The sequence below is a fragment of the Cygnus olor genome, chromosome 17 (genome assembly GCF_009769625.2).
Source record: "Cygnus olor isolate bCygOlo1 chromosome 17, bCygOlo1.pri.v2, whole genome shotgun sequence".
Classification (NCBI taxonomy): Eukaryota; Metazoa; Chordata; class Aves; order Anseriformes; family Anatidae; genus Cygnus; species Cygnus olor.
Window position 1 is genome coordinate 5,973,364 of NC_049185.1, and position 23,490 is coordinate 5,996,853.

At 36.2% G+C, this 23,490-nt stretch overlaps 2 protein-coding genes across 3 annotated transcripts in view; one reads left to right on the forward strand and one right to left on the reverse strand.

Annotated features, from left to right (window-relative positions):
* The window catches only part of PI4KA (phosphatidylinositol 4-kinase alpha), a 60,781-nt gene that overhangs the window by 21,545 nt on the left and 15,746 nt on the right, over positions 1 to 23,490 (forward strand). The window contains exons 20-38 of the mRNA XM_040577189.1: positions 11,027 to 11,135; positions 11,588 to 11,724; positions 12,340 to 12,473; positions 13,580 to 13,662; positions 13,927 to 13,997; positions 14,097 to 14,221; positions 14,664 to 14,745; positions 15,477 to 15,560; positions 15,971 to 16,060; positions 17,209 to 17,328; positions 18,323 to 18,415; positions 18,762 to 18,918; positions 19,163 to 19,290; positions 20,446 to 20,604; positions 20,899 to 21,050; positions 21,597 to 21,704; positions 22,446 to 22,573; positions 22,654 to 22,773; positions 23,405 to 23,484. Of these exons, the coding sequence (XP_040433123.1) occupies positions 11,027 to 11,135; positions 11,588 to 11,724; positions 12,340 to 12,473; positions 13,580 to 13,662; positions 13,927 to 13,997; positions 14,097 to 14,221; positions 14,664 to 14,745; positions 15,477 to 15,560; positions 15,971 to 16,060; positions 17,209 to 17,328; positions 18,323 to 18,415; positions 18,762 to 18,918; positions 19,163 to 19,290; positions 20,446 to 20,604; positions 20,899 to 21,050; positions 21,597 to 21,704; positions 22,446 to 22,573; positions 22,654 to 22,773; positions 23,405 to 23,484 (2,160 nt within the window). The remainder of the gene's footprint in view (positions 1 to 11,026; positions 11,136 to 11,587; positions 11,725 to 12,339; positions 12,474 to 13,579; positions 13,663 to 13,926; positions 13,998 to 14,096; positions 14,222 to 14,663; positions 14,746 to 15,476; positions 15,561 to 15,970; positions 16,061 to 17,208; positions 17,329 to 18,322; positions 18,416 to 18,761; positions 18,919 to 19,162; positions 19,291 to 20,445; positions 20,605 to 20,898; positions 21,051 to 21,596; positions 21,705 to 22,445; positions 22,574 to 22,653; positions 22,774 to 23,404; positions 23,485 to 23,490) is intronic.
* Positions 949 to 9,570, reverse strand: SERPIND1 (serpin family D member 1). Of its 2 annotated transcripts, none has more exons than XM_040577193.1 (5): positions 9,415 to 9,570; positions 6,557 to 7,428; positions 2,929 to 3,202; positions 1,851 to 1,995; positions 949 to 1,460 (listed from the first exon to the last, which is right to left on the reverse strand). In XM_040577193.1, exons 2-5 carry the CDS (start codon positions 7,410 to 7,412, stop codon positions 1,269 to 1,271), a joined length of 1,467 nt encoding a protein of 488 aa, XP_040433127.1. In that variant the 5' UTR covers positions 7,413 to 7,428; positions 9,415 to 9,570; the 3' UTR covers positions 949 to 1,268. The 2 variants fall into 2 exon arrangements, with proteins under 2 accessions (XP_040433127.1, XP_040433126.1); XM_040577192.1 differs by having other exon boundaries at positions 6,557 to 7,444; positions 9,415 to 9,568.

Sequence of the window (23,490 nt, forward strand, 5' to 3'; positions counted from 1 at the left end):
TGGGACAAATAATTGTAGTACATGCAAAATTACAAGTAGAAGTAAAATCAGTAAGTTGAATTTAATATTGAAAAATACCTTTTAAAGAGAATTCTTACTCCTTAAACTATTGGTTGATAGCTTTTCATATTTTTGCTAACACGAGACATTTATAATACAAATATATTTAGAGTGATGCAGTATTTGACACTGCAAATAAAAAAATCACTGGTTTGTGAGGTGCATCTTTTAGAAGTTATGATGCAATGGAAGATATAAGAGGTGAGTATGTCCATGGACTTTAATAACTCACATGTCAAGTCTAACTCTGTTCCTTGCACCACATTGGTAATAATACACTACAGAATGCAGATAATTTTTTGCTTTTTCAGACATGAAACAAGCTTGTATACAGCATGCATATTGCTACCAGAATGAGTCAGAAAGTTTACAGTCTTAGCGCAGGCCTTGCAAGGATTTGTCCATTGGATGGTGTGTAGAGAGTGCATTTGAATTCTTAACAAACATTGAAATTGCTGTAAATTACTTCTTGTAGAGAGGGTTAGGTTTCCCTGGCTGCTTTCAATATGTAAGGTATTCTAAGGTATTACCTGGTTGGCCTAAGCCTGAAATTGCTTCTACTGATGAATGTTGGAGAACTGTATCAAAATCATTGAAGTTAGGCTGGGGAAAAGTAGAGGATCCATTATTATTTCGTTCTTCCAATACATTTTTATCTCCTCTTATTTGGTACGTTGGTCCATAAAATTTATGTTCTGTGGCAGTCTGCTGAATGTTAAATGACACAAGCAAAAGCAAGGATGCAGGCACCTACTCTAAATAGTGTTAGATTATATAAAATACCCAGAAGAGACAGGTTTCTAATGTCAGTTGGGTATTTAGGATTTATCTATTCCTATTTATTATAAATAGGTGCCCTAGCACAAATTTAGAGGTGAACTTCAAAAATCCAGTTAGTCTAAATATTTTATTGATTACATTTTATACAGTGAAGTAGAACACAAAGTATAAGTTACTTTGTGGTAATTTTTTAACACACTTGCATTTATATATGGCACTAACCACTGCAGACAAATCATCTACTATTATGAGTCCATTCATGTGAAACTATTTCTAGGCACTTTATATATATATATATTTTTTTTTTGTATACCAATGGCTTTTGTATTAACTAATATGACAAAGAAAATTGCCTGTTATGATACTGCTATATTAATGCATAATTATACAGCCTGTGTATGAAAGCATGTTGGAGGTCTTCTCTGCTTTTAAGACTTGGCAGGGTTGACAACTCTACCCATGAACAGGAGACAACTGGTACGATGTTCGTAGATGAGAAACAAAAAGGGACGGTCAACAATAAAGCGAATCTGAGTAGAAAGAGGCATGAAACCGACGTTGGTTATTGCTCCAGCCTCTGTGCCTTCCTCATTCACAGTTATTGTGCCTTGGTGATTGAACTGCAAAAAATAAAATAAAGCAAGATCTATTCAGTATTCTCAAAGGATGTCCTCACAGCCTTCCCCCTGCCCGCCAACCCATGTCCAGCATGTGCCTCCCTTGTGACACTCCTGCTGGCAGCCCAGAGTGGCAGTAATCCTTTGCTTTTAGGTTCTAGGTAGACTGACTGACCAACCACACCATTTCTAGTAATTTGACATCTAATCAAACATATTCCTCTTTTTATAAACAGACAATAAAGACATGCAGAGAAACCCACATCCGTCCACTATCCTTCAGGAAAGATTATAAAATAGTATGTTAAACTGAATTACTTTTACAGCATTGCTTTGTTTTCAGGTTATAAAGCTTAATCAGGAAGGAAATGAAAACAGAAAAGGAATAAATACCCTGTCAATGGTGACTTTCTCATCTGATATACCAGAGTAGTCGCCTTTTTCATTGAACAGTTCTTCTATTCCCATGGATCTCAGAAAACCAATCAAGTTGTAGCTCTTCTCCAGCTTAAATTTAGGCAGAACCACTTCTCTTGTTCTAATAAAAACAAAAATGAAAAAAATTGTTAAGGAGATGCGTATCTGCATAACTCCTTTGCTTTACTTTTTTAAAACTTTTCAGCAAGCAGGGCATAAATATACAGGAAATTGTACTGTACTTTTACTTTCAAAACTTGGGAATAGCTAATCTTAAGCTGGGTTCTTTAAGATTAATTCCTGTCCCCAAACTGCTTATTTGTCAATGTAGCATTTAATTTATGATGCTTTACTTTGGTTGCGTGCATAGTATATAGGGCTCTGAGCATTTCAGTACATGATTGGGTATGCTTCTAATAAATATTGAACTGACAAATTTTCTGGAGTACTCAGGTGGGGATTCGTCACTTCTGTACAACAGAAATAGGCTGACCAATTGCATAACACGTCAGAACAGCTCTTATCTTTTTCTCAAGACAGAGGAGAGACTACCGTCTAGTCTGTCATATAGCCTGCCTTGGGCAAGATAATTTTTTACAGGAGAAAAAATTGTAGTCTGCATAGTTGACTACTGAATGTGTGATTTAATGTGACTTGTTGAAATGGATACTGCTGAAATGTAGGCTGCTTTCCATATCATCCAGATTATTCTCCATGAATAATCTGTTATTATTAAACTCTATTTTTTTATTCTCTTTGTAAACTTTAAAGAAAACAAAGTTCTTACTGATAAATCTATAAGATTAAATAGTTAGCAGCAAGAATGTTGGAGCTCTGTTAGAATTTTTTACTACCACTGCCCTTGATTTCTCAACAGCCTTTTTTGAGGCTTGATTTTTTTTTGTAAATTCAGTAAGTCCATCTTTTTTTCTAGAAGCTCAGTGTTTTTAATCAAAATGTCATGTGTTATCTTCTATTCTGTCTATTTGCCATTGCCAATATGATCAAGAAAGTATATTAAGACTTTAAACAAGGTGTAATTTTCAGCAGATACCTGTTTGTCATGCTTTTCTGCCATTTTTCCACCACTTGAGGGGTTATCTGCTTTTCTAGGGTTTTCATGCCAGACAGCTTGTGTGGAAGTACAATCAGCATACTGATATTACCCACAAATGGGAGCTGGATCACACCACAATCTAGGTCAGGGTCTGCAGCAGCCAGGAAGTTCCCTTTAGTCTGCATCATAGGAACCTTTATTGTTTGCTTATCATTCAGTCGGAAACTTCTTTTGGTTGTCATTTCCACTGGAAACTTATTCTCCCATGTTCCTGTTAATACAGTGCAGAAGACATGAACAAAAAGCCCCAGGACCTTATTTAGAAAAATATTCGCAGAATAACAACATATATTAAACTTCCTTTCATGTGAATTTGGATTTGCTGAAGGAGATCAATTTTAATTAAGCCTGAATAAGAAGACAATTTCAAAGCAGCTTTAAAATTTCTGACTTTTTTTTTTAACTTATTTGTCTTATTTGAATGTTCTGAATTACAAAAGGAGGTAAACACAGACTGGAGATCCTAAACGGCTTCATGTGTGCTTCTTTTCCCTACAAGAAATCTAGTAATTACAAAATATAAACATGCAAAATAGTTTACAGGGCTTGCACCTAGCAGAGCAACAGACACAGCTCTATGTTCTGAGAGATCTGATACTTGAAACCAGTACTGCAGTGGACTGCTTCAAGCATGGTATTGGTACATCAGAGCTAGGTAATAGCCAATTTCAGCATTACCTTGAAGACATTACTTAGACTTAACTTCATCTATGCTAATCAATGTACCATGTTAAGACCTCCTGAAGAGTTTAGGTGTTGACTGCCTAATTCTGTGCTGGAATTTGATTTAATTTTAGCACATTTGTATGTCGTCTGGCAGGTTTATTCCCAAAGAATGCGATTCACCATGTTTTGCAGCTGAGAAAGCATGATTCAAACCCTGATAGTAAAGATACGTGAAGATTCTGTGGGCATCCCTAAATATTTATTGACTGTGAAAATTGAATGGGAGAAAACACAACACTTTTTCAAAGCAAATTGCTATTGATCTTTTCAGAACAGTATCTCTGGAACAACATCCCTCTTTCTTAATAGGCAAAGCTAGAATTTCATAGTGGAAATAAGGCTACCGGTATTTCCTATTTAAACTCTAGACCATAGGTCACCATTGGCAAGCAAATGCATGAGGAGTGTGGCTGCTACTGTGTGGAGAGACTACAAATTTAACTTTAATCTAACCTTCTAAAAAGTTGCAAATGATTCTGAGGCCTTTAATCTGACTTTTCTAAACTGACTGTGAAGTAACAAAATTAAAACCAACAAAAATCCACATAAATCCAACTTTCATTCTAATATTTTCTTAATGTGTCTAGTCTATGAGAAGCAATAGAAGGAAATGCAGAGAAGCAAAAGAAGCAAATGCTTCTTTCTCAGAGAAGCAGTTTAGAACCTGTTAAAATTTTTCAGTTATCGAAAGCTGCCATGGTCTATCGTGGCTAAAATAACCAGCTTCTACTGAATAGGAAGCTCATTCAAACCCTGTCAAACTAGAGAATAGATCTCGGGTAGATGTGGAATGGATATCTATGCAGGCTAAAACTTACTTCTAACCAAGACTAAATACCTTCCAACGAATTCTTGATTGTATTTAGCGTAAAAGTAGCCTAAGACTTAATGACGTCTGCCAACTATAGTGTTACTCAATATTTCTTGTGTTGAGCATCTCTCTGTACCTGAGAATACTCACAGGTTTCTTAGCTCTGAGGGCTAAACACAGGTTCTCTGTAGTGACACAAACAGTGTAAATGTCATAAATGGAAAGATGTGGACAAAAATTAGTATGTCTTAAAGGAGCGGTAGGGACACTAAGAACACCAGGAGCAGAACCTGCTTTTGAAAAGTTGTTTGAATTGAAGTGGAATTACCAGGAGATGTAAGAATGGGAGATACTGATATAGAATACGTATTTTTTGGTTTTGAGGGTTAGAAATGATAGCCTTCAGCAGCAGACACTGGGGTAATTTGGAGTAACAGGACTTCATAAAGGAAAGAAAAAGCCAAAAGTCTTTTTGGTCTTGATGACTTGAGAGTTTCAATTCTAAAGCTGTTTAACTTTTGGTGGTGTTTTTTGTGTTTTTTTTTTTTGTTTGTTTGTTTTTTTGAGATAGTGCAAGCATTTAATGATTTCAAAGTATGTATTTTAAAATACGAGGTATTTTAAATATGATCAAATCAGGAAAAAATAATTCATCTGTTGCACATTGTGTAATGGTCTAATTGACAGTAAAGACATGCCTTTATTATGACAAGGTATTATCATTGGAGATGTACTTAAGGATACAAATAAGTTGATTTTGGATGGCACTTCAAAATAGGGTATCATTGGGTCTTGAGCTAAGGACAGCTCCAGAACTTTTAATGAGACAAGTAGCATTGCTCAAGGAAGTAACGCCCTGCAAGTGAGTGAAAAAGGTAACATTTTGTAAACTTGGAGGAACACTGTTGCAAAATCAAATGCTGACAATGCAGATTGCAAGAATGACCTTAAGCATCTGTTTCCTGGAAGCAGGGACATAAATAGGAAAAGGAACCTCCCTTTATAAGTTATGGAAAGCAGTATGTTGTACTTCCAAACATTGCTATCCGATTATGGTAATCTCTCTTTTCTTAGTGATGTTTTACTTTATCTGATTTTATTTTATACAGGCAGTAACAGATTTTGGTTTTGTCCTCAGTTCTTTCACTTGCACTTCCCACCTTGTGCTCATTGAATACTGTTTAAAAAATTGTTTAAAAAAAAAAACACCAAACTTTCAACCTGAGGGAGATAACCAATGTTAAAAACCTCACTCCAGACTACAAAATAAAATGTAAAGAGATTGAAAGTAAGAATTTTTAGTAACGGTATATATTTAGAGTAAAAGTATTTCAAGCCTGTTTAACTGTTCAGCCTATAGTGGAACATGTAGGAGCCTATAGCTGCAAGCTGCAGGCAGTCCATGCGGAATTACTGAAGTACTCCAAGTAGTGAATGTGGTTTTAGTTTTAGAAGAATAACATTTTGATTATTGTCTTCAGTCCGCTGGATTGACTTGTTGACAAGGATCACACCTTTTCATATAAAAATACATACTTTAAACTGAAATTCTATAGTCATTGCTGTGAATCTTGAATACTTCAGAAACGTTGTGTATTGTAACTGAAATCAACCTTTACAATTTCAGTGAAGCCACTAACCTGAAGCAGGACTGAATCTGACCATTAACTTGCACATAAAGTACTGCTTCACCATCTGAGACTCCTATGAAGTCCATGCTTTCTGAGGCAGTTATGCATTCATGTTATTTTTTAAGTCTCAGTTTTAGACTATAAGCTTTTAGGTGTAATAAGTGTTTGTTGTCCCTGTACAATACCCGCGAACTTCAGGGCATGACTAGAACATCAGTGTGCTACGGAAACATGCAAATTTTGGGTTAATAATAAAGATTCTTCTTAATGAGGGAATCAATAGGCTATTTTGAACTGTAGAGTAGATTGAAGTTTAGTCTGGAGTTTCTATTAAAGTATACAATGAAGTGCAAAGTAAGAAAATCTACAGCTAAAAACTGAAATATCAGATACTTACCTTTAAAGTAAAGACAGTTAAGAATCATCATCAGTGTTGTAGGGTTTACATTCACAAGAGCTTCCTTTATTAATCCTTTGGTCAGCTTCAGGATGCGTTCGTTGGTTTTAGTTATGAAGTTAGGATCTGAAAAATCAGCTGGTTGGGCATCAGCAAAGTAGTATGTTTTCATATTGTTTCTGAAATCATTCAGAATAGAAAAGTCCTTCTGAATATAAAGATCATTGACAGACCTCAGAGTATAACCAAAATTGCGCCTGAAGAGCCGATGAGTGAGTTTGCGGAAGAGATTATGAACAGTCATGAGCTCGTATTTGGTGCTTGCATTAATGAAGTCTTCAAAGCCAAGAACCGATAATACTTCCTGCTGAGTTTGACCCTTCAGACCCAGGGAAATCATAGCCATTGCAGTGGAAATACCAACAGGAGCCATGAGAATATTATCCGAAGAGTTGGCTTTGTCTGCCATACTCCGATAAAGGTTGAAGCCAAAGTTTGCATTAAGGATATTAAGGCGTTGGATTCTGGTTTTGCCTTGGAAAAGTTCAAGAATATTTCCTTGCTGAATTTCAGAAACAATGTACGGAGCAGCGTCAATAATGTCACTGTAGTCATCTTCACCCAGTATTTTGTCAAGATCTAGATAGTCCTCTTCCTCCTCCTCTTCAGGAATCAAGTCATTAGTGATGGTGTTTTCTCTGTGGAACTCCAGTGGTAAGTTTGGCATATCATAGCTCACGTTTTCATTTGGATGTGCATCACTGAGGCTTTCAAAATGCTCACTGAAGTCCTTGATTCCACAAAATGTGGAGGTTATGATGACAGCAAAGGCAAGCAAATGAAACAGGAACTTCATTCTGGCAGGTCACAACCTGAAAGACAACAGAGCTGAGATAGCATAGGGTAATTGAATTTTCATTGTCTCTTCACTAATTTTAGGTCTACAATGAATTCTGTTAGAGCAGAAAGTCTGTAGTTACTTTATTCAGCAGCAGTTTTTTTAGTGGGACAGAGTGTAATTAGATGGATAAATCGGTTTTACTGGTAATCATTTTTGCTTACATAATGCCTCCAGCCTGCCAAATGAATGGTTGAACTTCTCCTACAGAAGTAGTTGCTATTGACATATTTCAGTGGTAACAAACTCATTGCCTAAAATACATTGGACTCTTTGTATATAAACCACTAATACTTAAAATGTTTACTAACTGTGTTACTAACGTGTGCTAAAAATACAAGGTGAAGATAAGCTGAAAGATTTGAGCTTGGCAGGAGGAGGGACTAGGCGTCCACTGAAGGAGCATACCAGAAGGCTGAGATGTGTTGAAGAATTTGCAAAACAGACGTTGCATAGCTACAGCAAAAAATGAGTTTTATGGGAGTATTTTTGGATGAGTGAAGCTGAAATTTGATGGAATAAAGGAGATCTGGGGATGTAGCAACAAATCTGGGAAAAGGCATTTATTTGTACTAAATATTGTTAGTGGGGCTGTGCTGTGTGAAGTGTTAGGCATAAATGTACATACTGGCATGCTCATCATCTTACTCAGGTGTTACTCCATGGTCACATACACTTTCTGCAGCTGTGATATATGCATCTGTCTCTTTTGTTTGGATTATCTTGATTCTGCTTTTTGTTTAGGTTCAGTTTACTTTTTGTGTAGCACTGCAAAATATGCAGTGCTGTTTTCTTTATGAAGTGAAGTCTCTTAAGTTCCTATTTATAACTGTTTCTCTAATCTTACTATTTTTCTGATCCTAGATTTCTAACTTCATTTATTTTATTTGAGAATATGTTCAAGCAGAACCTGCTTCTTCCAAAGGGAAACTTGATCTCTTCTTCATCTATTATTGGACTGCTTTTTTTCTTTGTGATTTTAAGATCAAAATCTAGTCTTAGATACATAAAATTTGAAGAGAATTCATAAGCCTTACTCATCTGCCAAACACTAAAAAGAGGTGGGTCTGAGAGACTTTTCACCATAATACTGGCTTGCAATAACTAGTGATCTCAGATATGAAAAAGTGCAATTTCTTTCTGTGCCAGTCAAAAGACTAAAATAAAAATGTTTAATAACTATGTCAACTGAGACTGTAAAATGGGTGCGTGAATACTAGGATCTTGATTTTTGATCGCACTTTAGAAAGTTGGTGACTGTATAAAGTCTATCTCTTTTGATAGTACTTGTTCTGAGGGTTTGTTTGTTTAAGTATTATAATCTAGGAAAAAAAAACACTCAATATGATAAAAACAAAAGATTACTAATATGTTGATTAAAATGTTTTGTGAATTAGCAAATAGTCCAAAGAGGTATTCTGTGGAAGTAAAATACATAGATACACATCTGTAAATCACTGCTTGTGTCAAATATTTTCAAACATGTTGTAGGAGGACTGAAGTAACTGAGCTAAAACTTTAATTTTCTGAACTCTCCCCTCAAGCTAATAAGCCTGAAATCTTAAAACAATTCAAGATGATTATCCCATATCAAAAATGAATTTTTTTACAATGGTGAAGAATCACTGGAAGGTATGTTTGAAAATGTTTTACGTTGTGACTGAAGGTCTCGAGTCAATAGCACTTGTTTCTTCATAAATTCATTAATTTTTTTCCCCGCCCCCAGAAGTCAGGCCCTTTGGGCTGAGATTCTTTGTCCAGTAACCACTGGTAAATGTTTTCTGCTTTTGTCATGTAAGAGTTTGCTGTCTGTAGTTCCCAACATTATATTCTAGTCTTCACCAAAATTTAATTATCGTTCAGCTCCACAACACAGGCAAAGCATTCCCTCACTCTGCAATATATATATATACTTGTGTCAGATCTACCTAAAATAACAGAAGATGTAAATGAAGCTTACCTTTAAGCCACTGTACGGAAAGGATGTGTTGAATAGCTCAAGTGAGGGGAATAGCAGGGTTTAAATCTGAACTTTGACGCTAGTTTTTTTGTCTATCTCCCAAAGTAAACATTCTCTAAACCAAACACTGCTAAACTTACTTCGTCAGCCAAAATCCCTCCCTTGCCTAGTGATCTCTGCTGGATCGTTCGGTCTGTTGTTTGTTAAACTACTTTTATGGCTTTGCAGGTACTTGTTCACTTTTGAGGAAAATCTTTGAGCAAAAATTGGTGTGTATGTAAAATTTCAAAGTCAAGCACGCGCATAAACTTGGCTGTTTATGACTAGTAGGAACCATATCGCTGCTGTTTTGTGCTGAGTTGGGGATATATTGCTATTTGTCACTTCAAATGTATTTGAGGCTGCTGGGGTTGTGATGGTCAGGCTACTTTAGTCAGTGTGGATATGTGCAGACATTTGCTGACAGCTCCACAGGGCTTATTCTCAAGTTAATTTTACTATTGTAAAGGATTTTTTAATAAACAAATTGCTTCATGATTTACAAATACGTCCCAAATTGGCTTTATATAACATTTTATTAAGTACTGTTGGTTTTCATACCACAAGAGAATTAGTGTACAATTAGAGAAAATATCTTCAAGCTATATTGGAATCTTCTTTTTTTTTTTAAATAAAGTTTGCAGTAATAATATCTGGTCATACTGGATAAAGCTGACAGTTTAATGAACCTTTGAGTTTTTAAACACAGTCTGTGCTTGTAACAATTTCAGTGTAGCAGACTCTTAGATTTGTTTTTAAAAATTTATCTAAAATTATGTGTCATGTTGTCTGAGAGTATAAACTGTGCTCCAGCAGTAGCAGCTGTTTGTGAAAAAAGTATAAGAGAACTTTAATAGATGTGTTGAAAATAATGCTCTTTTACTTGCTTGTTTAGATAGTAAATTCCCCAGGACTGATGTCATTATGTGCGTGGGTGCAAACAATGAAAGATCCCCAACTGGAGCCTCAATGTATTTCCACAAAGCCAATAAACAATAGCAACCAGAAGTATGTTTGACTAATACTTGTTTGGTTTTGAGTTCCTTTGTACTGAAGCAAAGCTGCATGGCACTTTAAACACACAGTTTAAAGGACCATGTGATCTCTTCGCTGCAATTGATGTATAATAATATTACTTATTTTCTTCAGAAATTACTGTATCAGTATGGTGGTATGTGTGTGAAACCAAGGAAATTTACTTCAAGCATCTTGAATGTTAATATTTAAGCTATTCTAAAAAAATCTATTTTTCTCCAGTATAACAATAGCAATGTAGTATTAGTTTCCAGAGGTGACAAAATACTATGTTTCTAAATCAGAGTAGATGAAGGTACATGAATTGATTCCTGTGCTGCCCAGGGAAGTTGTGGAGTCGCCATCCCTGGAGGTGTGTGAATGTGGCACTTAAAGATGTAGTTTACTGGTGGGCTTGGTAGTGTTACATGGTGGTTGGGCTTGATGATCTTAGGAGTCTTTTCCAACCTAAATGATTCTGTGAGTCTATGATTCTACGTGGAATTGGGTTATTGTAACTGCCACTGATTCCTGATTTTAATATTTATTTCTTTGTTAGCTCACTAGACGCTTACCACCCATCAAGGAGGCCAAGCCAAGGTTGCAAAAGCTGTTCCGTGACTTCTGGTTGTATTCAGTTCTCATGGGTTTTGCTGTGGAAGGATCAGGTAGTGTAAATTTTAAGAGTATAACATTGCTGCTTGCATTTAAACTCTTGATGAACAGGAGTATAACCAATCTGTTTTGCTATGAGATTCAGCACAATACAACTTATCCTTGGACTCTTTTTTTTTTTTTTTTTTTCCTTAAGAAAAGATGGAACTTAGCCATGACTTAAGTATGAATTTTGATAGGCAAGTTCCTGAAATGGAAGATCAGACTAGTGGTACAATGGAAAAAAAATAGAAACTTTTTATCCATTGAGAAGCTTCACTTAGAATTACCTGAAAATGTGTATTATTTTTGGAACATGAACTACTTGTGCTGAGTGTTTGTGCTTAAGTGTGTGAAAAACTGGGTCTAGGAAGTGGTACAAAGCTTGATGATGCTGATTAACTTTGTGAATCTTAATATTGTTTTTCTACTCTGCCCCACTGTCCTCTTTATACTTGTGCTTCAGGTCTCTGGCCAGAGGAATGGTATGAAGGTGTATGTGAAATTGCCACCAAGTCTCCATTACTCACATTTCCAAGCAAAGAACCACTTCGATCTGTTCTTCAGTATAATTCTGCCATGAAGAATGATACCGTGACTTCTGTAAGAATTAATTTCTTCTATTACCTCTTCCATAATGTCTGTCAGGTGTTACATGATGTACCAACAAAGAAACATTGCATATTTCATAGCACAATACTCTTTCAACCTTCCTCCTATTAGTGAAAAACAGCTCTTTTACACAACTCTTATGTTAGCAGTGTACATAAATGACTTGGGTTTGGTTTTATTGTGTTTTAATGCAAGCATTTAGGGTAACAGCTACATGTTTTTGATTAGCTGTGGAAACAAAATCTTTCTGGAGATGGAAGCCTTTTTAATAGTCAGTTTCATCTATTTTTTATCAGACAGACAAAACTTGAACTATGAAAAAGAGAAAGAATTTTCAAAATGTATTTCCTCATGGTATTGCATGGAAACTAGTAGTTACTTCAACAGGGAGCTTGATTCCAATGTTTAATTCTGTTTAATTCTGTATTTTAAGAATCCAGCTTGCTAAGTTAGAGCAAGTTGGTCCTAGTCTGCATTCAGAGCGGGTCTAGCACATTGTTTGTGAACATTAAAAAGTAAAAAGACTAGTATCTGAAGGCAAATGTTTTCAGAACACAAACTAACATAGTCCTCCCACTTCAGATAATTGCATGTATTCATCTCTAGGCTGAATTAAATGAACTGCGGAGTACCATAATAAATCTCTTGGATCCTCCTCCAGAGGTGTCAGCATTGATCAATAAGCTGGACTTTGCCATGTCTACTTACCTCCTTTCTGTTTACCGCCTGGAGTATATGAGGTACACATACACACACACACACACCTTTTTCCCTGTTTGTTTTTGTCGTTGTTGTTTTTTTTAAGTTGTATGTGTTAAAGACAGAATTTCCAGGCGCTATGATAAACGAGGATCAGTATTTTGAGTCAAAATACTCCATGGAAGATTCTGAGACTGAGTATTCAACTGTACAGAAATGAGGATGGGTAAAGGGATGGAATAATATAGCAGGGCCCAAAAATGGGAGCTCCTCTCTGTAGGGTCTAATAAAAGATGGGCAAAAGGGTTCTTCAGAGAATTATCTTGCAAGTGTAATGTATCTTCTGCGCAGAATTGAAGTCTTGTGCTTGCTCTTCAGAAGGATAAAATATCTGAAAGATAATCTCTTCTCTGAGATTAGTGTAATGTAGGAGCTGTGAAAACGTTTTTTTTTTATGGTGTTTTTCCCTCTCAGTAGTGTGTGTTAGGTTGTACTGTTCTAATTTACTGAATTCACATATTTTTTTTCTTTAGAAGTGTATTCATTACTGCTATGCAAAGAAGTGTGTAGCTGAAAGCTGAGGTGAAAGTCTAGCAGTAAGGAAAGTAGGTAGAAACTTCCCCCATCACATTTTTACTTTGTCAATAGCTAACTTGTGCAACAGTTTCCAGAAACATACTGGCTGTATTTTAGGAACAATTTTTTAATAAGTGATATTTGCATTGTGCAAATTCAATAGAAGCAAAGACTACAGAAATGCCAAAGATTGTATGTTTGTGGTGTTTATGCATTTGTGGTGATTGATACAAAGCTTTTTAGAAATGCCAAAGATTGTACTGTATTTATATGTTTGTGGTGATTGTATAAGTGCATCATCGTCAGATTTCCTGCTCCTGGGGTGTGAAAGTTACTCCCTCAGTGACAAACTGGTGTTTTATCATCTAAGCCCAGTTAGCTGAATGTAGAAACATAGCAATATCACACTTAGTAGAACTTAAAATTACCATGAAGTGAATCGTTACTGTAAGTGTGGCGTTTGCAATGTGGGGTTAAAATACATAGATTTGTGTTGAAGGTGTTTAAATAAAAGGGGAAAAAAAAAAACACCACCAACAAAAAGACAACAGCAGAACTCTTCCTCTCCTAGGGTATTGCGTTCAACTGACCAAGATCGCTTCCAAGTCATGTTTTGCTATTTTGAAGATAAAGCAATTCAGAAAGACAAATCTGGTAAGTTTACTTATTTAGGTTATCTTGCAACTTGAAATACTATGAAGTTATCTCCAGTCATGCAAAACTAGAACAAATCAGGCAACTAAATAATACGAGTCTCATTCATTAGATTGCTGTTGTCTTATTCTTGCCAAGAATGCTGTTTTCATTTTGAAACTGGTTGTTTCAGTGCTGGCTTGGTAAACATAAAGAATTTGTAACTGTTAAGCATAAAGAAAACACAGTTCTTATGAAAACCTTTGACTTCTCTCAATTCTTCAGGAATGATGCAGTGTGTGATAGCTGTCGCTGATAAGGTGTTTGAAGCTTTCCTGACAATGATGGCTGATAAAGTAGGTTACATGACAACTAAAATTTAAAATTAATATACAAGTTCTGATTCAGTTTATGAAAGTGTGCTTGGATTTATACTACTATAATATGTTTTTTAGCCTAAAACCAAGGAGAATGAAGAAGAGCTGGAGAGACATGCTCAGTTCTTACTGGTGAATTTTAACCACATTCACAAGAGGATCAGGAGGGTTGCAGACAAGTACTTATCTGGTCTGGTAGACAAGTAAGTATAGATTTCACTTTTCTTTTTTTCACATTGACTGCTTAGTGAATATTCATGCAATTAAGGAAAACAGTCATGTGGATTTGGTGGCTGGTACTTCTGAAACATGGTCTTGTAAAATGACATCCAACAGTATTTTTAATGCAGGCTCTGAAATCACTGCTTAAAATGTCTGTGTCCACTTAGCATTTCCGTGGATTGAGCAAAGGAAAGCACCCACTGGAGCTGACATTGCCTTTATTTAATGAAATAGCTCTACTTAGCTTGCTTTTTAGAGAGCTTTCAAATGTTTATTGAACCAGTCTGTTGTGAGCCAAGGCAAGCTTTGTGATTTCTGTGCAGTATGAGATAGTTTTCTTTGAGCAGCTCCATTTCTTGATAAAATAATTTCGTTCCTCAGTTCTCCATGGTTACTGTGTTTCTGAATCCTGTCTTGCTGTAGATTTCCTCACTTGCTCTGGAGTGGAACGGTGCTGAAGACTATGCTAGATATTCTGCAGACACTCTCACTGTCACTTAGTGCAGTAAGTGTCTTTTTTAGTGATGCTATTAAGAATATAAGGGGCATATTTCCTTTTTTTTTCCCCTTTCATAGAACTGATTTTTTTTTCTACATTTGATATTTCCTTTTTTGGAGTTCTTCATCTGCTTTTGCTTTCATCATTAAGATTGTATCAATTTTAAGCAGTAGACTTCCGTGACATAAGGAGTAAATTTGCACTTCTGTTTCATAGACAGTAAAATAGTGCTTGATAGTTGTCAGATGTTCAGAAAATCAAATTTAGCTTTAAGAAAACATAGGATTACCATTCTGGATTGTAACTAATGAATTGTTTTATTTTAAATAGAAAATTGATGATGGTTGGTTTGTTTTTGTTTTTTGAATGATAATGGTTGTCACATTATATTCTTTCCAGTCTGTGTATGTGCATCCATATCTTTTGGATTTAGCCTATATTATTAATCTGTATTACTAGAAATATTACATATTAGTATTTTTGAAGGTGGAAATGCTTTATCAAGATTTACTTTCGTACTAAATGTAGAGAAGTCTTTGGATTTTTAGAATTACACAGAAAACCAAACTGGAATAAACCCCATCTCTTAGAGTTATTCAGACTGACTTTGAAAGCAAATATGAACAAAATGTTGTGTTAAATCATACATTTTAATCGGGGAGTGTGCTATCTATATTGTTCAAGTTAAGTGCTGATGAATTTTATTTTATTGAGAATTGATCATTGTTTTTGTTTAGGACATTCACAAGGACCAACCATACTATGACATTCCTGATGCTCCATATAGAATAACTGTCCCTGACACACATGAAGCCAGAGAGGTAGGCAGTCCTTCTTAATATATCATATAGCAAATTAATGCCTGAATTTTATTCTTTTTTTTTTTTTTTTGTCTCGGTAAGTAACTCTGAGCTACTCTAAATGGTTGTTTTTTAAAAAAAACAGCCAAACAAAAAACCCAACTTTAAAAAAAAATGCTTACTTGTAGGTAAGGATTTTTTAATACAATCTGACACTTGGCATCTATATTTTTGAGTCTTATTATTTCACTTGACTTGAAGTATGACAGTTCTTTGCTTACCCAAGTGAACTGTTCATTAGAGAAAATATTAACTGTATCATGTTGCTACAACCTGTCTTAATCCCTGTGCTGCTTATTACACCATTAAAACCTATGCCTCCTGTTAAATATCCTGTATTTTACTGATGTATTGGTGCTTTGTTGTTTTAGAGTATAGTCAAGGATTTTGCTGCACGCTGTGGGATGATTCTGCAAGAAGCAATGAAGTGGGCTCCCTCTGTTACAAAATCTCATCTACAGGTGATGAGCCTGTTTCTGTGAAAGAATTTAATCCTTGTACATCTTCAAAATCAGAATTAAATTGTGTTGCTTTTTATTTTTTTAGCTGTCCAAGCTTCATTTTTACTTTTTTTTTGTCACTCTAAGATTCCCTTTATATCATTGCCAGAGAATAAAATTGTTGCTTTGATGTAGTCTAAATCTGAATATCTTTAATATGACTGGTTTGTAAACAGTTGATCAGCCTGAACTTAATTCAGAAATCAGAATTCGGTGCAATAGAAAGCTCTGCCTAGAAAAGTTTAATTATAGCTAGCTTAAAAAACCAGGTGGACTGAAAAATGTAGTTAGGTTGTAAAACTTGTTTCTTGTTTCCCTCTTGGGAGGATGTTTTTTTCCATCTATGCAGTTCATTTTTCAAATACAGAGAAATACTGTTATATATGAGACCACTGTAAACTACAGACTTTAATTAGAGCATGAATGTAGAAAATGCTCACATGTGGCAGAGTTCAGCAGAAAGTGGTAAAAGGACTTAGCAAAGACTACAGAAGACTCTTTATGATGTTCTAATAAAATAAATACTATATGTACACAAGAAGTCTCACTACAATAAAATAGAGGTCTCTTTTTGTTAACCCTTTCAGTAGTTGAAGAAACCATGTAATCTTGTTTAGACCAGCATTCTGTATTCTTGAAGCTGATAACAGAATTTCTATGTAGGCTCAAGAACTATCTTGGACACTGAAAATCTACTTGGTCTTTTCCTTTCCTAAAAACAAAATCCCAAGGGATTCTATCCTTATATAAAATAATAAATATATTCTCATCTTCCATGGAGCCCAAAGCACTTTGTTTTTTAAGGTTCTTTTTGTGAAAAGTCTTTCTTTTTAGAGGACTCCGGCCTTAAAGCATTACCTTATTCACTTCATCCCTTTACAAAATGGAACAAGGCTTACTCTTTATGTATTTTGGATGGTGTTCAAAGTTTCTTACTGCTGGGGAGTAATGCCTAAAAGGGATGAATAGAGATGGTCTACTTGTTGTCAGATGCATGTGTAATTAAGTTTTCTGGTAGTTTGTAATATTGCAACACTTGCTTATGAGCTGCCTTGTTTTAAAAAAACATAGTAATTTTCCAACAAATACAATTTTTTTGTGTACATCAGGAATACCTAAACAAACATCAGAACTGGGTATCAGGTTTGTCCCAGCACACAGGACTGGCTATGGCTACAGAAAGTGTTCTGCACTTTGCTGGCTACAACAGACAGAACACCACTTTGGGCGTGAGTATTTGCTTGTGTAGCTGTCATGTTAATTTTATAACAAAATCAATTACCCATATAATACAGATTTTCTAAATCAACTTTGTTGTAGCACTTAAAAATTACTCAGATACCTTACTTCTTTCCATCTCAAGTCAAAGTATCTTCCAATCACATTATTGTACTGTATATTACTGAAAAGTAGGGTAGTAACAAGCAAGAAAGTAAAAACATATCTAATGTCTTTTAAGAGTTGTTTAGAGATGATTTTTAGTGGTTTGAAAGTAGTATCTTTGTATAAGGCTGAAACAAGCTGCTTTCTAGAATAGTAAGGTGAGCCACATCCATTTGCTCTAATTTTACACAGGTACACTCAAAATATACTTTTGCATTGCGCGTTTCATACAGTTGTATGCAGTTTGTTACATTTCCTCTTTTCTCATATGTGGTTGTAATTTCTGACTTCCTGAAGAAACATCCAGTAGAATATGTTGCATTGTCAGCCAGCTTGTTTTCTAAAGAGGCAAGGTGAGAAATGAGAAAAATAGAGACTGTGCTGGAAGAAACTTTAAAACTGGAAAGTAAATAGGAGAAACAACTTTCTCATTTTCCTAATGTGTTCACACTACTTGTTTTGATTAGGGCCCTCCTGCATGCTAAGAACTGTACTGAAAGAAATATGGCAGGGAAGTGACCAATCAAGTGACAAAAGCGCTTTTAGAAAGCTGTCAGAGTCTAGAATTTTACTACCTTTTTAATGCTTTTTTTGGTCTTTCTAAAGTGTGTCTTTGTATAAACCTTAAAAAAATTTCAAACTGTATACATGGAACTAAGGCGCATTTTCCTTATTTCATTTTTATCAGTCCTGCGACTGTTGTATGTAGTGGACCTGATACTATTCTGATTATAAGCACAAAGAAAACTAAGCTTAAAACATAGGTAAAGGTATAAATAGAAAAAAAGATAAGTGGTTGGATATGAACAGTATAAACAGCTATATGTTGTCTGGTCATAGGCAACCCAGCTAACTGAAAGACCTACTTGTGTGAAGAAGGACTACTCCAACTTCATGGCTTCTCTAAATTTGCGCAACCGCTATGCAGGAGAGGTAGGTACATACTTTTCTGAGCGTGTGGAGTGTTCACCAGCTCTAGCATAGCTTTTTAGGGGATGTCTCTTCCAAACTAAACTGTTCCGTGATTCTATGTTCTTTTAAACATGGACTCTAAATTCCTACAGGATAAAGGGTATCATTTTCCTATGTTATTAAGGAGCTCATTTTACTCTTGGTCTTGTACAGAATTCTTAGACTGCAGACAAAGCTATGTGGCATTAGCAATGTAGAAAGAAGAGAGAGCTGTTTGTTGTGGATATCCTTACTCAGCACGTGACCAATACCAAAGTAGACTCCTAAAAATATTGTTCTTTGTTGAAAAACTCATTGTATTTTACAGGTTTCTGGAATGATTCAGTTCTCAAATGCTACAGGACGAACATCTGACCTGAATAAACTGATGGTCAAAGAGCTGAATGATGCCCTTGAATTGGGTCAGACTGAATTCTACACCCAGGCGATGTTTAAGTTGACTGCACTGTTAATAAGCAGCAAAGGTAACGAAAACCAAATGGAGTTCTGCTTTCTGGATGTGAATGCCAAGATTAATAAACTGCAAAAGCTACCTATATACAAACCCCATACGCATCAACTTGATGCAAAGCTGCATTTGGAGATTTTTCAGTCAGGCTTATATTAAGGAAAGGGTGCTTAAGCTAGAAGCTATTTATTACCTATTTTCTTGTTGATGGTGCATTTATTTATTCTGCTGAAGAAATCTGTGTGAATGTTTGTTTTCAGATTGTGATCCCCAGCTACTTCATCATCTGTGTTGGGGTCCTCTGCGAATGTTCAATGAACATGGCATGGAAACAGCAATTGCTTGCTGGGAGTGGCTGCTTGCTGCCAAGAATGGAATAGAAGTGCCGGTAGGAAGCTTTCTAACTACTCTTTCTCTGCCACCGCAAGAGGGGGGAAGAGAGAATATAGGGAGAGATTCACAGCTGTTGTGAATCTGTGTCAAACAAGGATATTAAATGCATTGCTAATCACTTTAACCTGCCAGGAAATTTCTGCTTATGTATTGTTGGAAGTCTGAACACCCTCGCTCGCTATGTGGAGTGTGGGAAATGGATCTTTCTCAGCAGCAGGGAAAACTGTTGGGTTCTCAGCTGTACTTTGCTGCTGAGATACCTGAGCTGCTCATGAATCGGGTCCTGAACTACCATGATTTATAGAATGCTGTTTTAAAGCAAATACTAATTAATGTCTCTGCTCATCATTCAGAGCCTCTGGTATCTGGCGTTGCTCCCTTGCATAAAAAATAGGCTTGCAAAAGTACTAATCCTGTAGCAGGCTAGACCAGCTGTATTTCTGACGTAAGGATGAATCTAATAGTAATAAACCAACTCGGCATGGTCAAGTGACAGTCCACACATGGCTGAGAAAGCTGCCTGGGGTAATTGCTGCAATTAGTGAGCACTAAATATTTAATTTGCTGGATATAATCATCTATCTAAAAATTTACGTACATCAGTTCTATGCACGTTTCAGTGTTTACCTTTCTTAAGCAATAGTTTAATTTCTTCTCTTAGGCTTCTGGGAAATTTCTTTGTATCTTGTTGAGGAGATCAGACAACCATCAACAGTTTCTTGGCCTCCTTTCTATTAGATGGTGCCACTTCCTAGAGAAGGTTCAGCAAAAGTGAATTTGTGTCATCTTTCTGTTGCGAGTCGACCCAGTGTTAAAGGTGGTAACCTTTAGCAGAGGGAGAGAAAGGACAGCACTAGGTGATCTAACAGTTGGGCCTCTTCAACAAAATACAGCACTTGTCTGCTGTTCCCTCTAGTCCTTCTGTTACTAGCTGAACTCCCAAAGGAGTCTTTCTTCCCTTTGTGATTTAGGATGTGAAAGACATTTTACTTCAGGTGGAGTTTGTACACCTGTCTTTGCCTCTCCATTAGTGCTGCAGTGAATTTTAATCGAAGTAGTAGGTCATTGTGTGCCCTGTGGAGAAATAGTATGCTTCCCATACAAGAAGATGCTCTTGAAACAGGAAACGCTGTAACCTTTGTTTTCGCAGTTCATGCGGGAAATGGCAGGAGCCTGGCAAATGACAGTGGAGCAGAAAGTTGGCTTGTTTTCTGCTGAGCAGAAAGAAGCAGATCCATTAGCAGCCTCAGAAGAGAGCCAGCCAAGGCCTTGTCCGCCAGAGGTCACCCCACATTACATCTGGATAGAGGTGTGTATTTCTTCTGGAATGTCCCACCTATGATGGTGTTGCAGTGATGCTGCGATTAAGCTACTTTGCACTAATTGTTCTTATGATTTGGAAAGATAGTGGAGTCATGATGGTAGTCCCTCTGTCACAAAGCCCCAGGGACACACTGTTTTTAGAGGAGTATAATAATTGGGAGGGAGAAGGGTGTTTGAAACAGAAGAGACTGGTTTATTCATGTGTTGTTTTTTTTTGTTTTTTTTTTTTTGAGTTGAAAAAACATCAAAGAAAGCATAGCATGTCTTGTCTCCTTCTCAGTTTTTGGTGCAGAGATTTGAAATAGCCAAGTACTGCAGTTCTGACCAAATAGAGATCTTCTCCAGCCTGCTCCAGCGGTCACTTTCGTTGAACATTGGAGGGGCGAAGGGCAGTTTGAATCGGCATGTGGCAGCAATTGGACCCCGTTTCAAGTGAGCAGGGTTTTCTTCCTTGTTGAAAACAATAAGATTATATGGGAGCAAAGAACTAAATATAAATAAATAAATAAAATATAAATAAATAAAAATAAATATATATCTTGTCCTTGGCTTGAAGCGGTGAAAATTCTTTTAAAAGACTGGAATTATAAAGAGTCTAAGCTCTGTTTTCAAAGTAGAAGTAGCTAACTTTAGTTTGAAAGTCATTTTGGTGCTTCAGAAAACTTCATGGGATTATTTTGTATAGTGAATTGTCCAGATCATCGATCTAGTCAGTGCATCATTTGGGAATAATTTTGCTCCATCAATTATTTTCGCATTTGTGGCTTGAGGGCTTTAACTTTCTATGGTTTGGTCATCACAGCCTTAGGAACAGACTGATGACAAAACAGTTGCCAAGAGCTCAGAAACAGACACTTTCCAGTGAGCTAAATGGGATTATAGCTGTAGTATAGCTGTAACTGTGGTTTGTATGGTGTTGCATTGGTCACCATTTCGAGAATGCCAAAATTTTCATTCTGTAAATATTTTGTATATTAGGTTGCTGACTCTGGGGTTGTCTTTGCTGCATGCTGATGTGGTTCCAAATGCAACTATTCGAAATGTTTTGAGGGAGAAGATTTATTCCACTGCCTTTGATTATTTCAGGTACTTTTTTTTTACTTGCAACTACTCACTAAAAGTGTGTGTGTGTGTCTGATTTCCTAAACCTTCCATGATAGCTCAAAGTACCAGCTGTCTTTCTGTTCTAGTGATTTCACTTCCTTTCGTGTTTTTGCCCATTTTAACAAAGGCTTTTATTTTCCTTGTGCTTCGGTGTAGTTCATGAACCATCTTGATGAGGCTTAGGTGTAAGTTCCATTTTTGTATGTGTGGTTTATAAGGTAGTATCTTCAGGGATGTTTGTTCTTTTCTTACTTACCGTATTTTGGTAACTTAATGCTCAAAACTGTACCTAGATTTATAAGATGTAAAAGGCTGCTATTACAGAATGTATGGCTGAAATGCAGTTTTATCATTTTAAAATACACCCACATTGAATTTGATTTCATGATTTGATGTGGACACAGCAGAAAATAATGTAGTTAACAGGAATGTCTGACAATGTAAGGAGGTTAGTCAGTCATAACATTAAATGCCGAATCCAAGATGCTGACAGGCTGCCATGTTAATTTTCAGTTACAATAGGAAACTTCTCTTATAATAGGAAACTTAGTTATAATAGGAAGCTTCAGTCAGACAGAATGAAGCAATGAGGATAAAATATGGTGATGTGTAGTCTCATCCTTGAAGACTCTGGTCAGAAGGAAAAAAAGTTGTGATTAATTTGTGGCCCTCCTTTTTAATCTAATATATTTGACTTGATATTATTTGTATGATTTCTTTAAGTTGTCCTTCAAAGTTTCCTACGCAAGGGGAAAAGAGGCTTCGTGAGGATATCAGCATATTGATCAAGTTTTGGACAGCAATGTTCTCAGACAAAAAGTATCTGACAGCGAGCCAACTTGTGCCACCTGGTAAGTTCTTTTATTTGCAGTTTCAAAAGCCCGTTGTTTCTTTGGTTAAATTCTACATCAGATCTGTGTTCTGTTATTAGATAATCAAGACACCAGGAGCAACCTCGATATCAATGTTGGGTCTCGACAGCAGGCTACACAAGGATGGATAAATACCTACCCTTTGTCCAGTGGCATGTCAACCATATCTAAAAAATCAGGTATCTTTTCAATTCTAACCAGCCAACTTTACAGCATATTTTGTATGCAGATGTTGCTTAAGGTCAGTATTTAACATTGGGCTCATGTTCTCCTCCCTCCAGGAGGAGATATAACATACCAATGCCAACTCTGGAGAGGAGAAAAAAAATAGTCTCACTGACAGCAAGCAGCAAAGTTTTGAAATTACCTGTTTTATTTGATAGAATGTTAAATTCTGTAGTACAGAAGATATAAGAATGGAGGTCAAGATATATTGAAATCCATAAAGAAATTGCTTTCCACAGGCGTGCCCCTAGTGCTTTTTTGGGGTCATCAGAGTGGCATTAAACTGTGAAGTGAGTTTTGTACCGTTATGAACTGTACTCTATAATAGGCTGTTGTGTTTCTAAAGTGAATGCAACATTGGCTAAACTAGTATCCCTGTAGCCTGTTGTACTCCATATACTCAGAGAACAACTGCACAGTGAGTAGCTGCAGTGCTGACTTTGAGGTCACTCCAGTGTAAATTTACAGGTGTCCTACGGTGATTCAGTTCTTATGTGTTGACGTTGCCAGGTGTAGACAGATTGAAAGCAGCATTTAACACACAAAACAAAAGCCACTGAAAACTTTTTTTATCCTTTTCTCAAGGAATGTCTAAGAAGACTAACAGAGGTACGCAGCTACACAAGTACTACATGAAGCGAAGGACGTTATTGCTCTCATTGCTGGTGAGT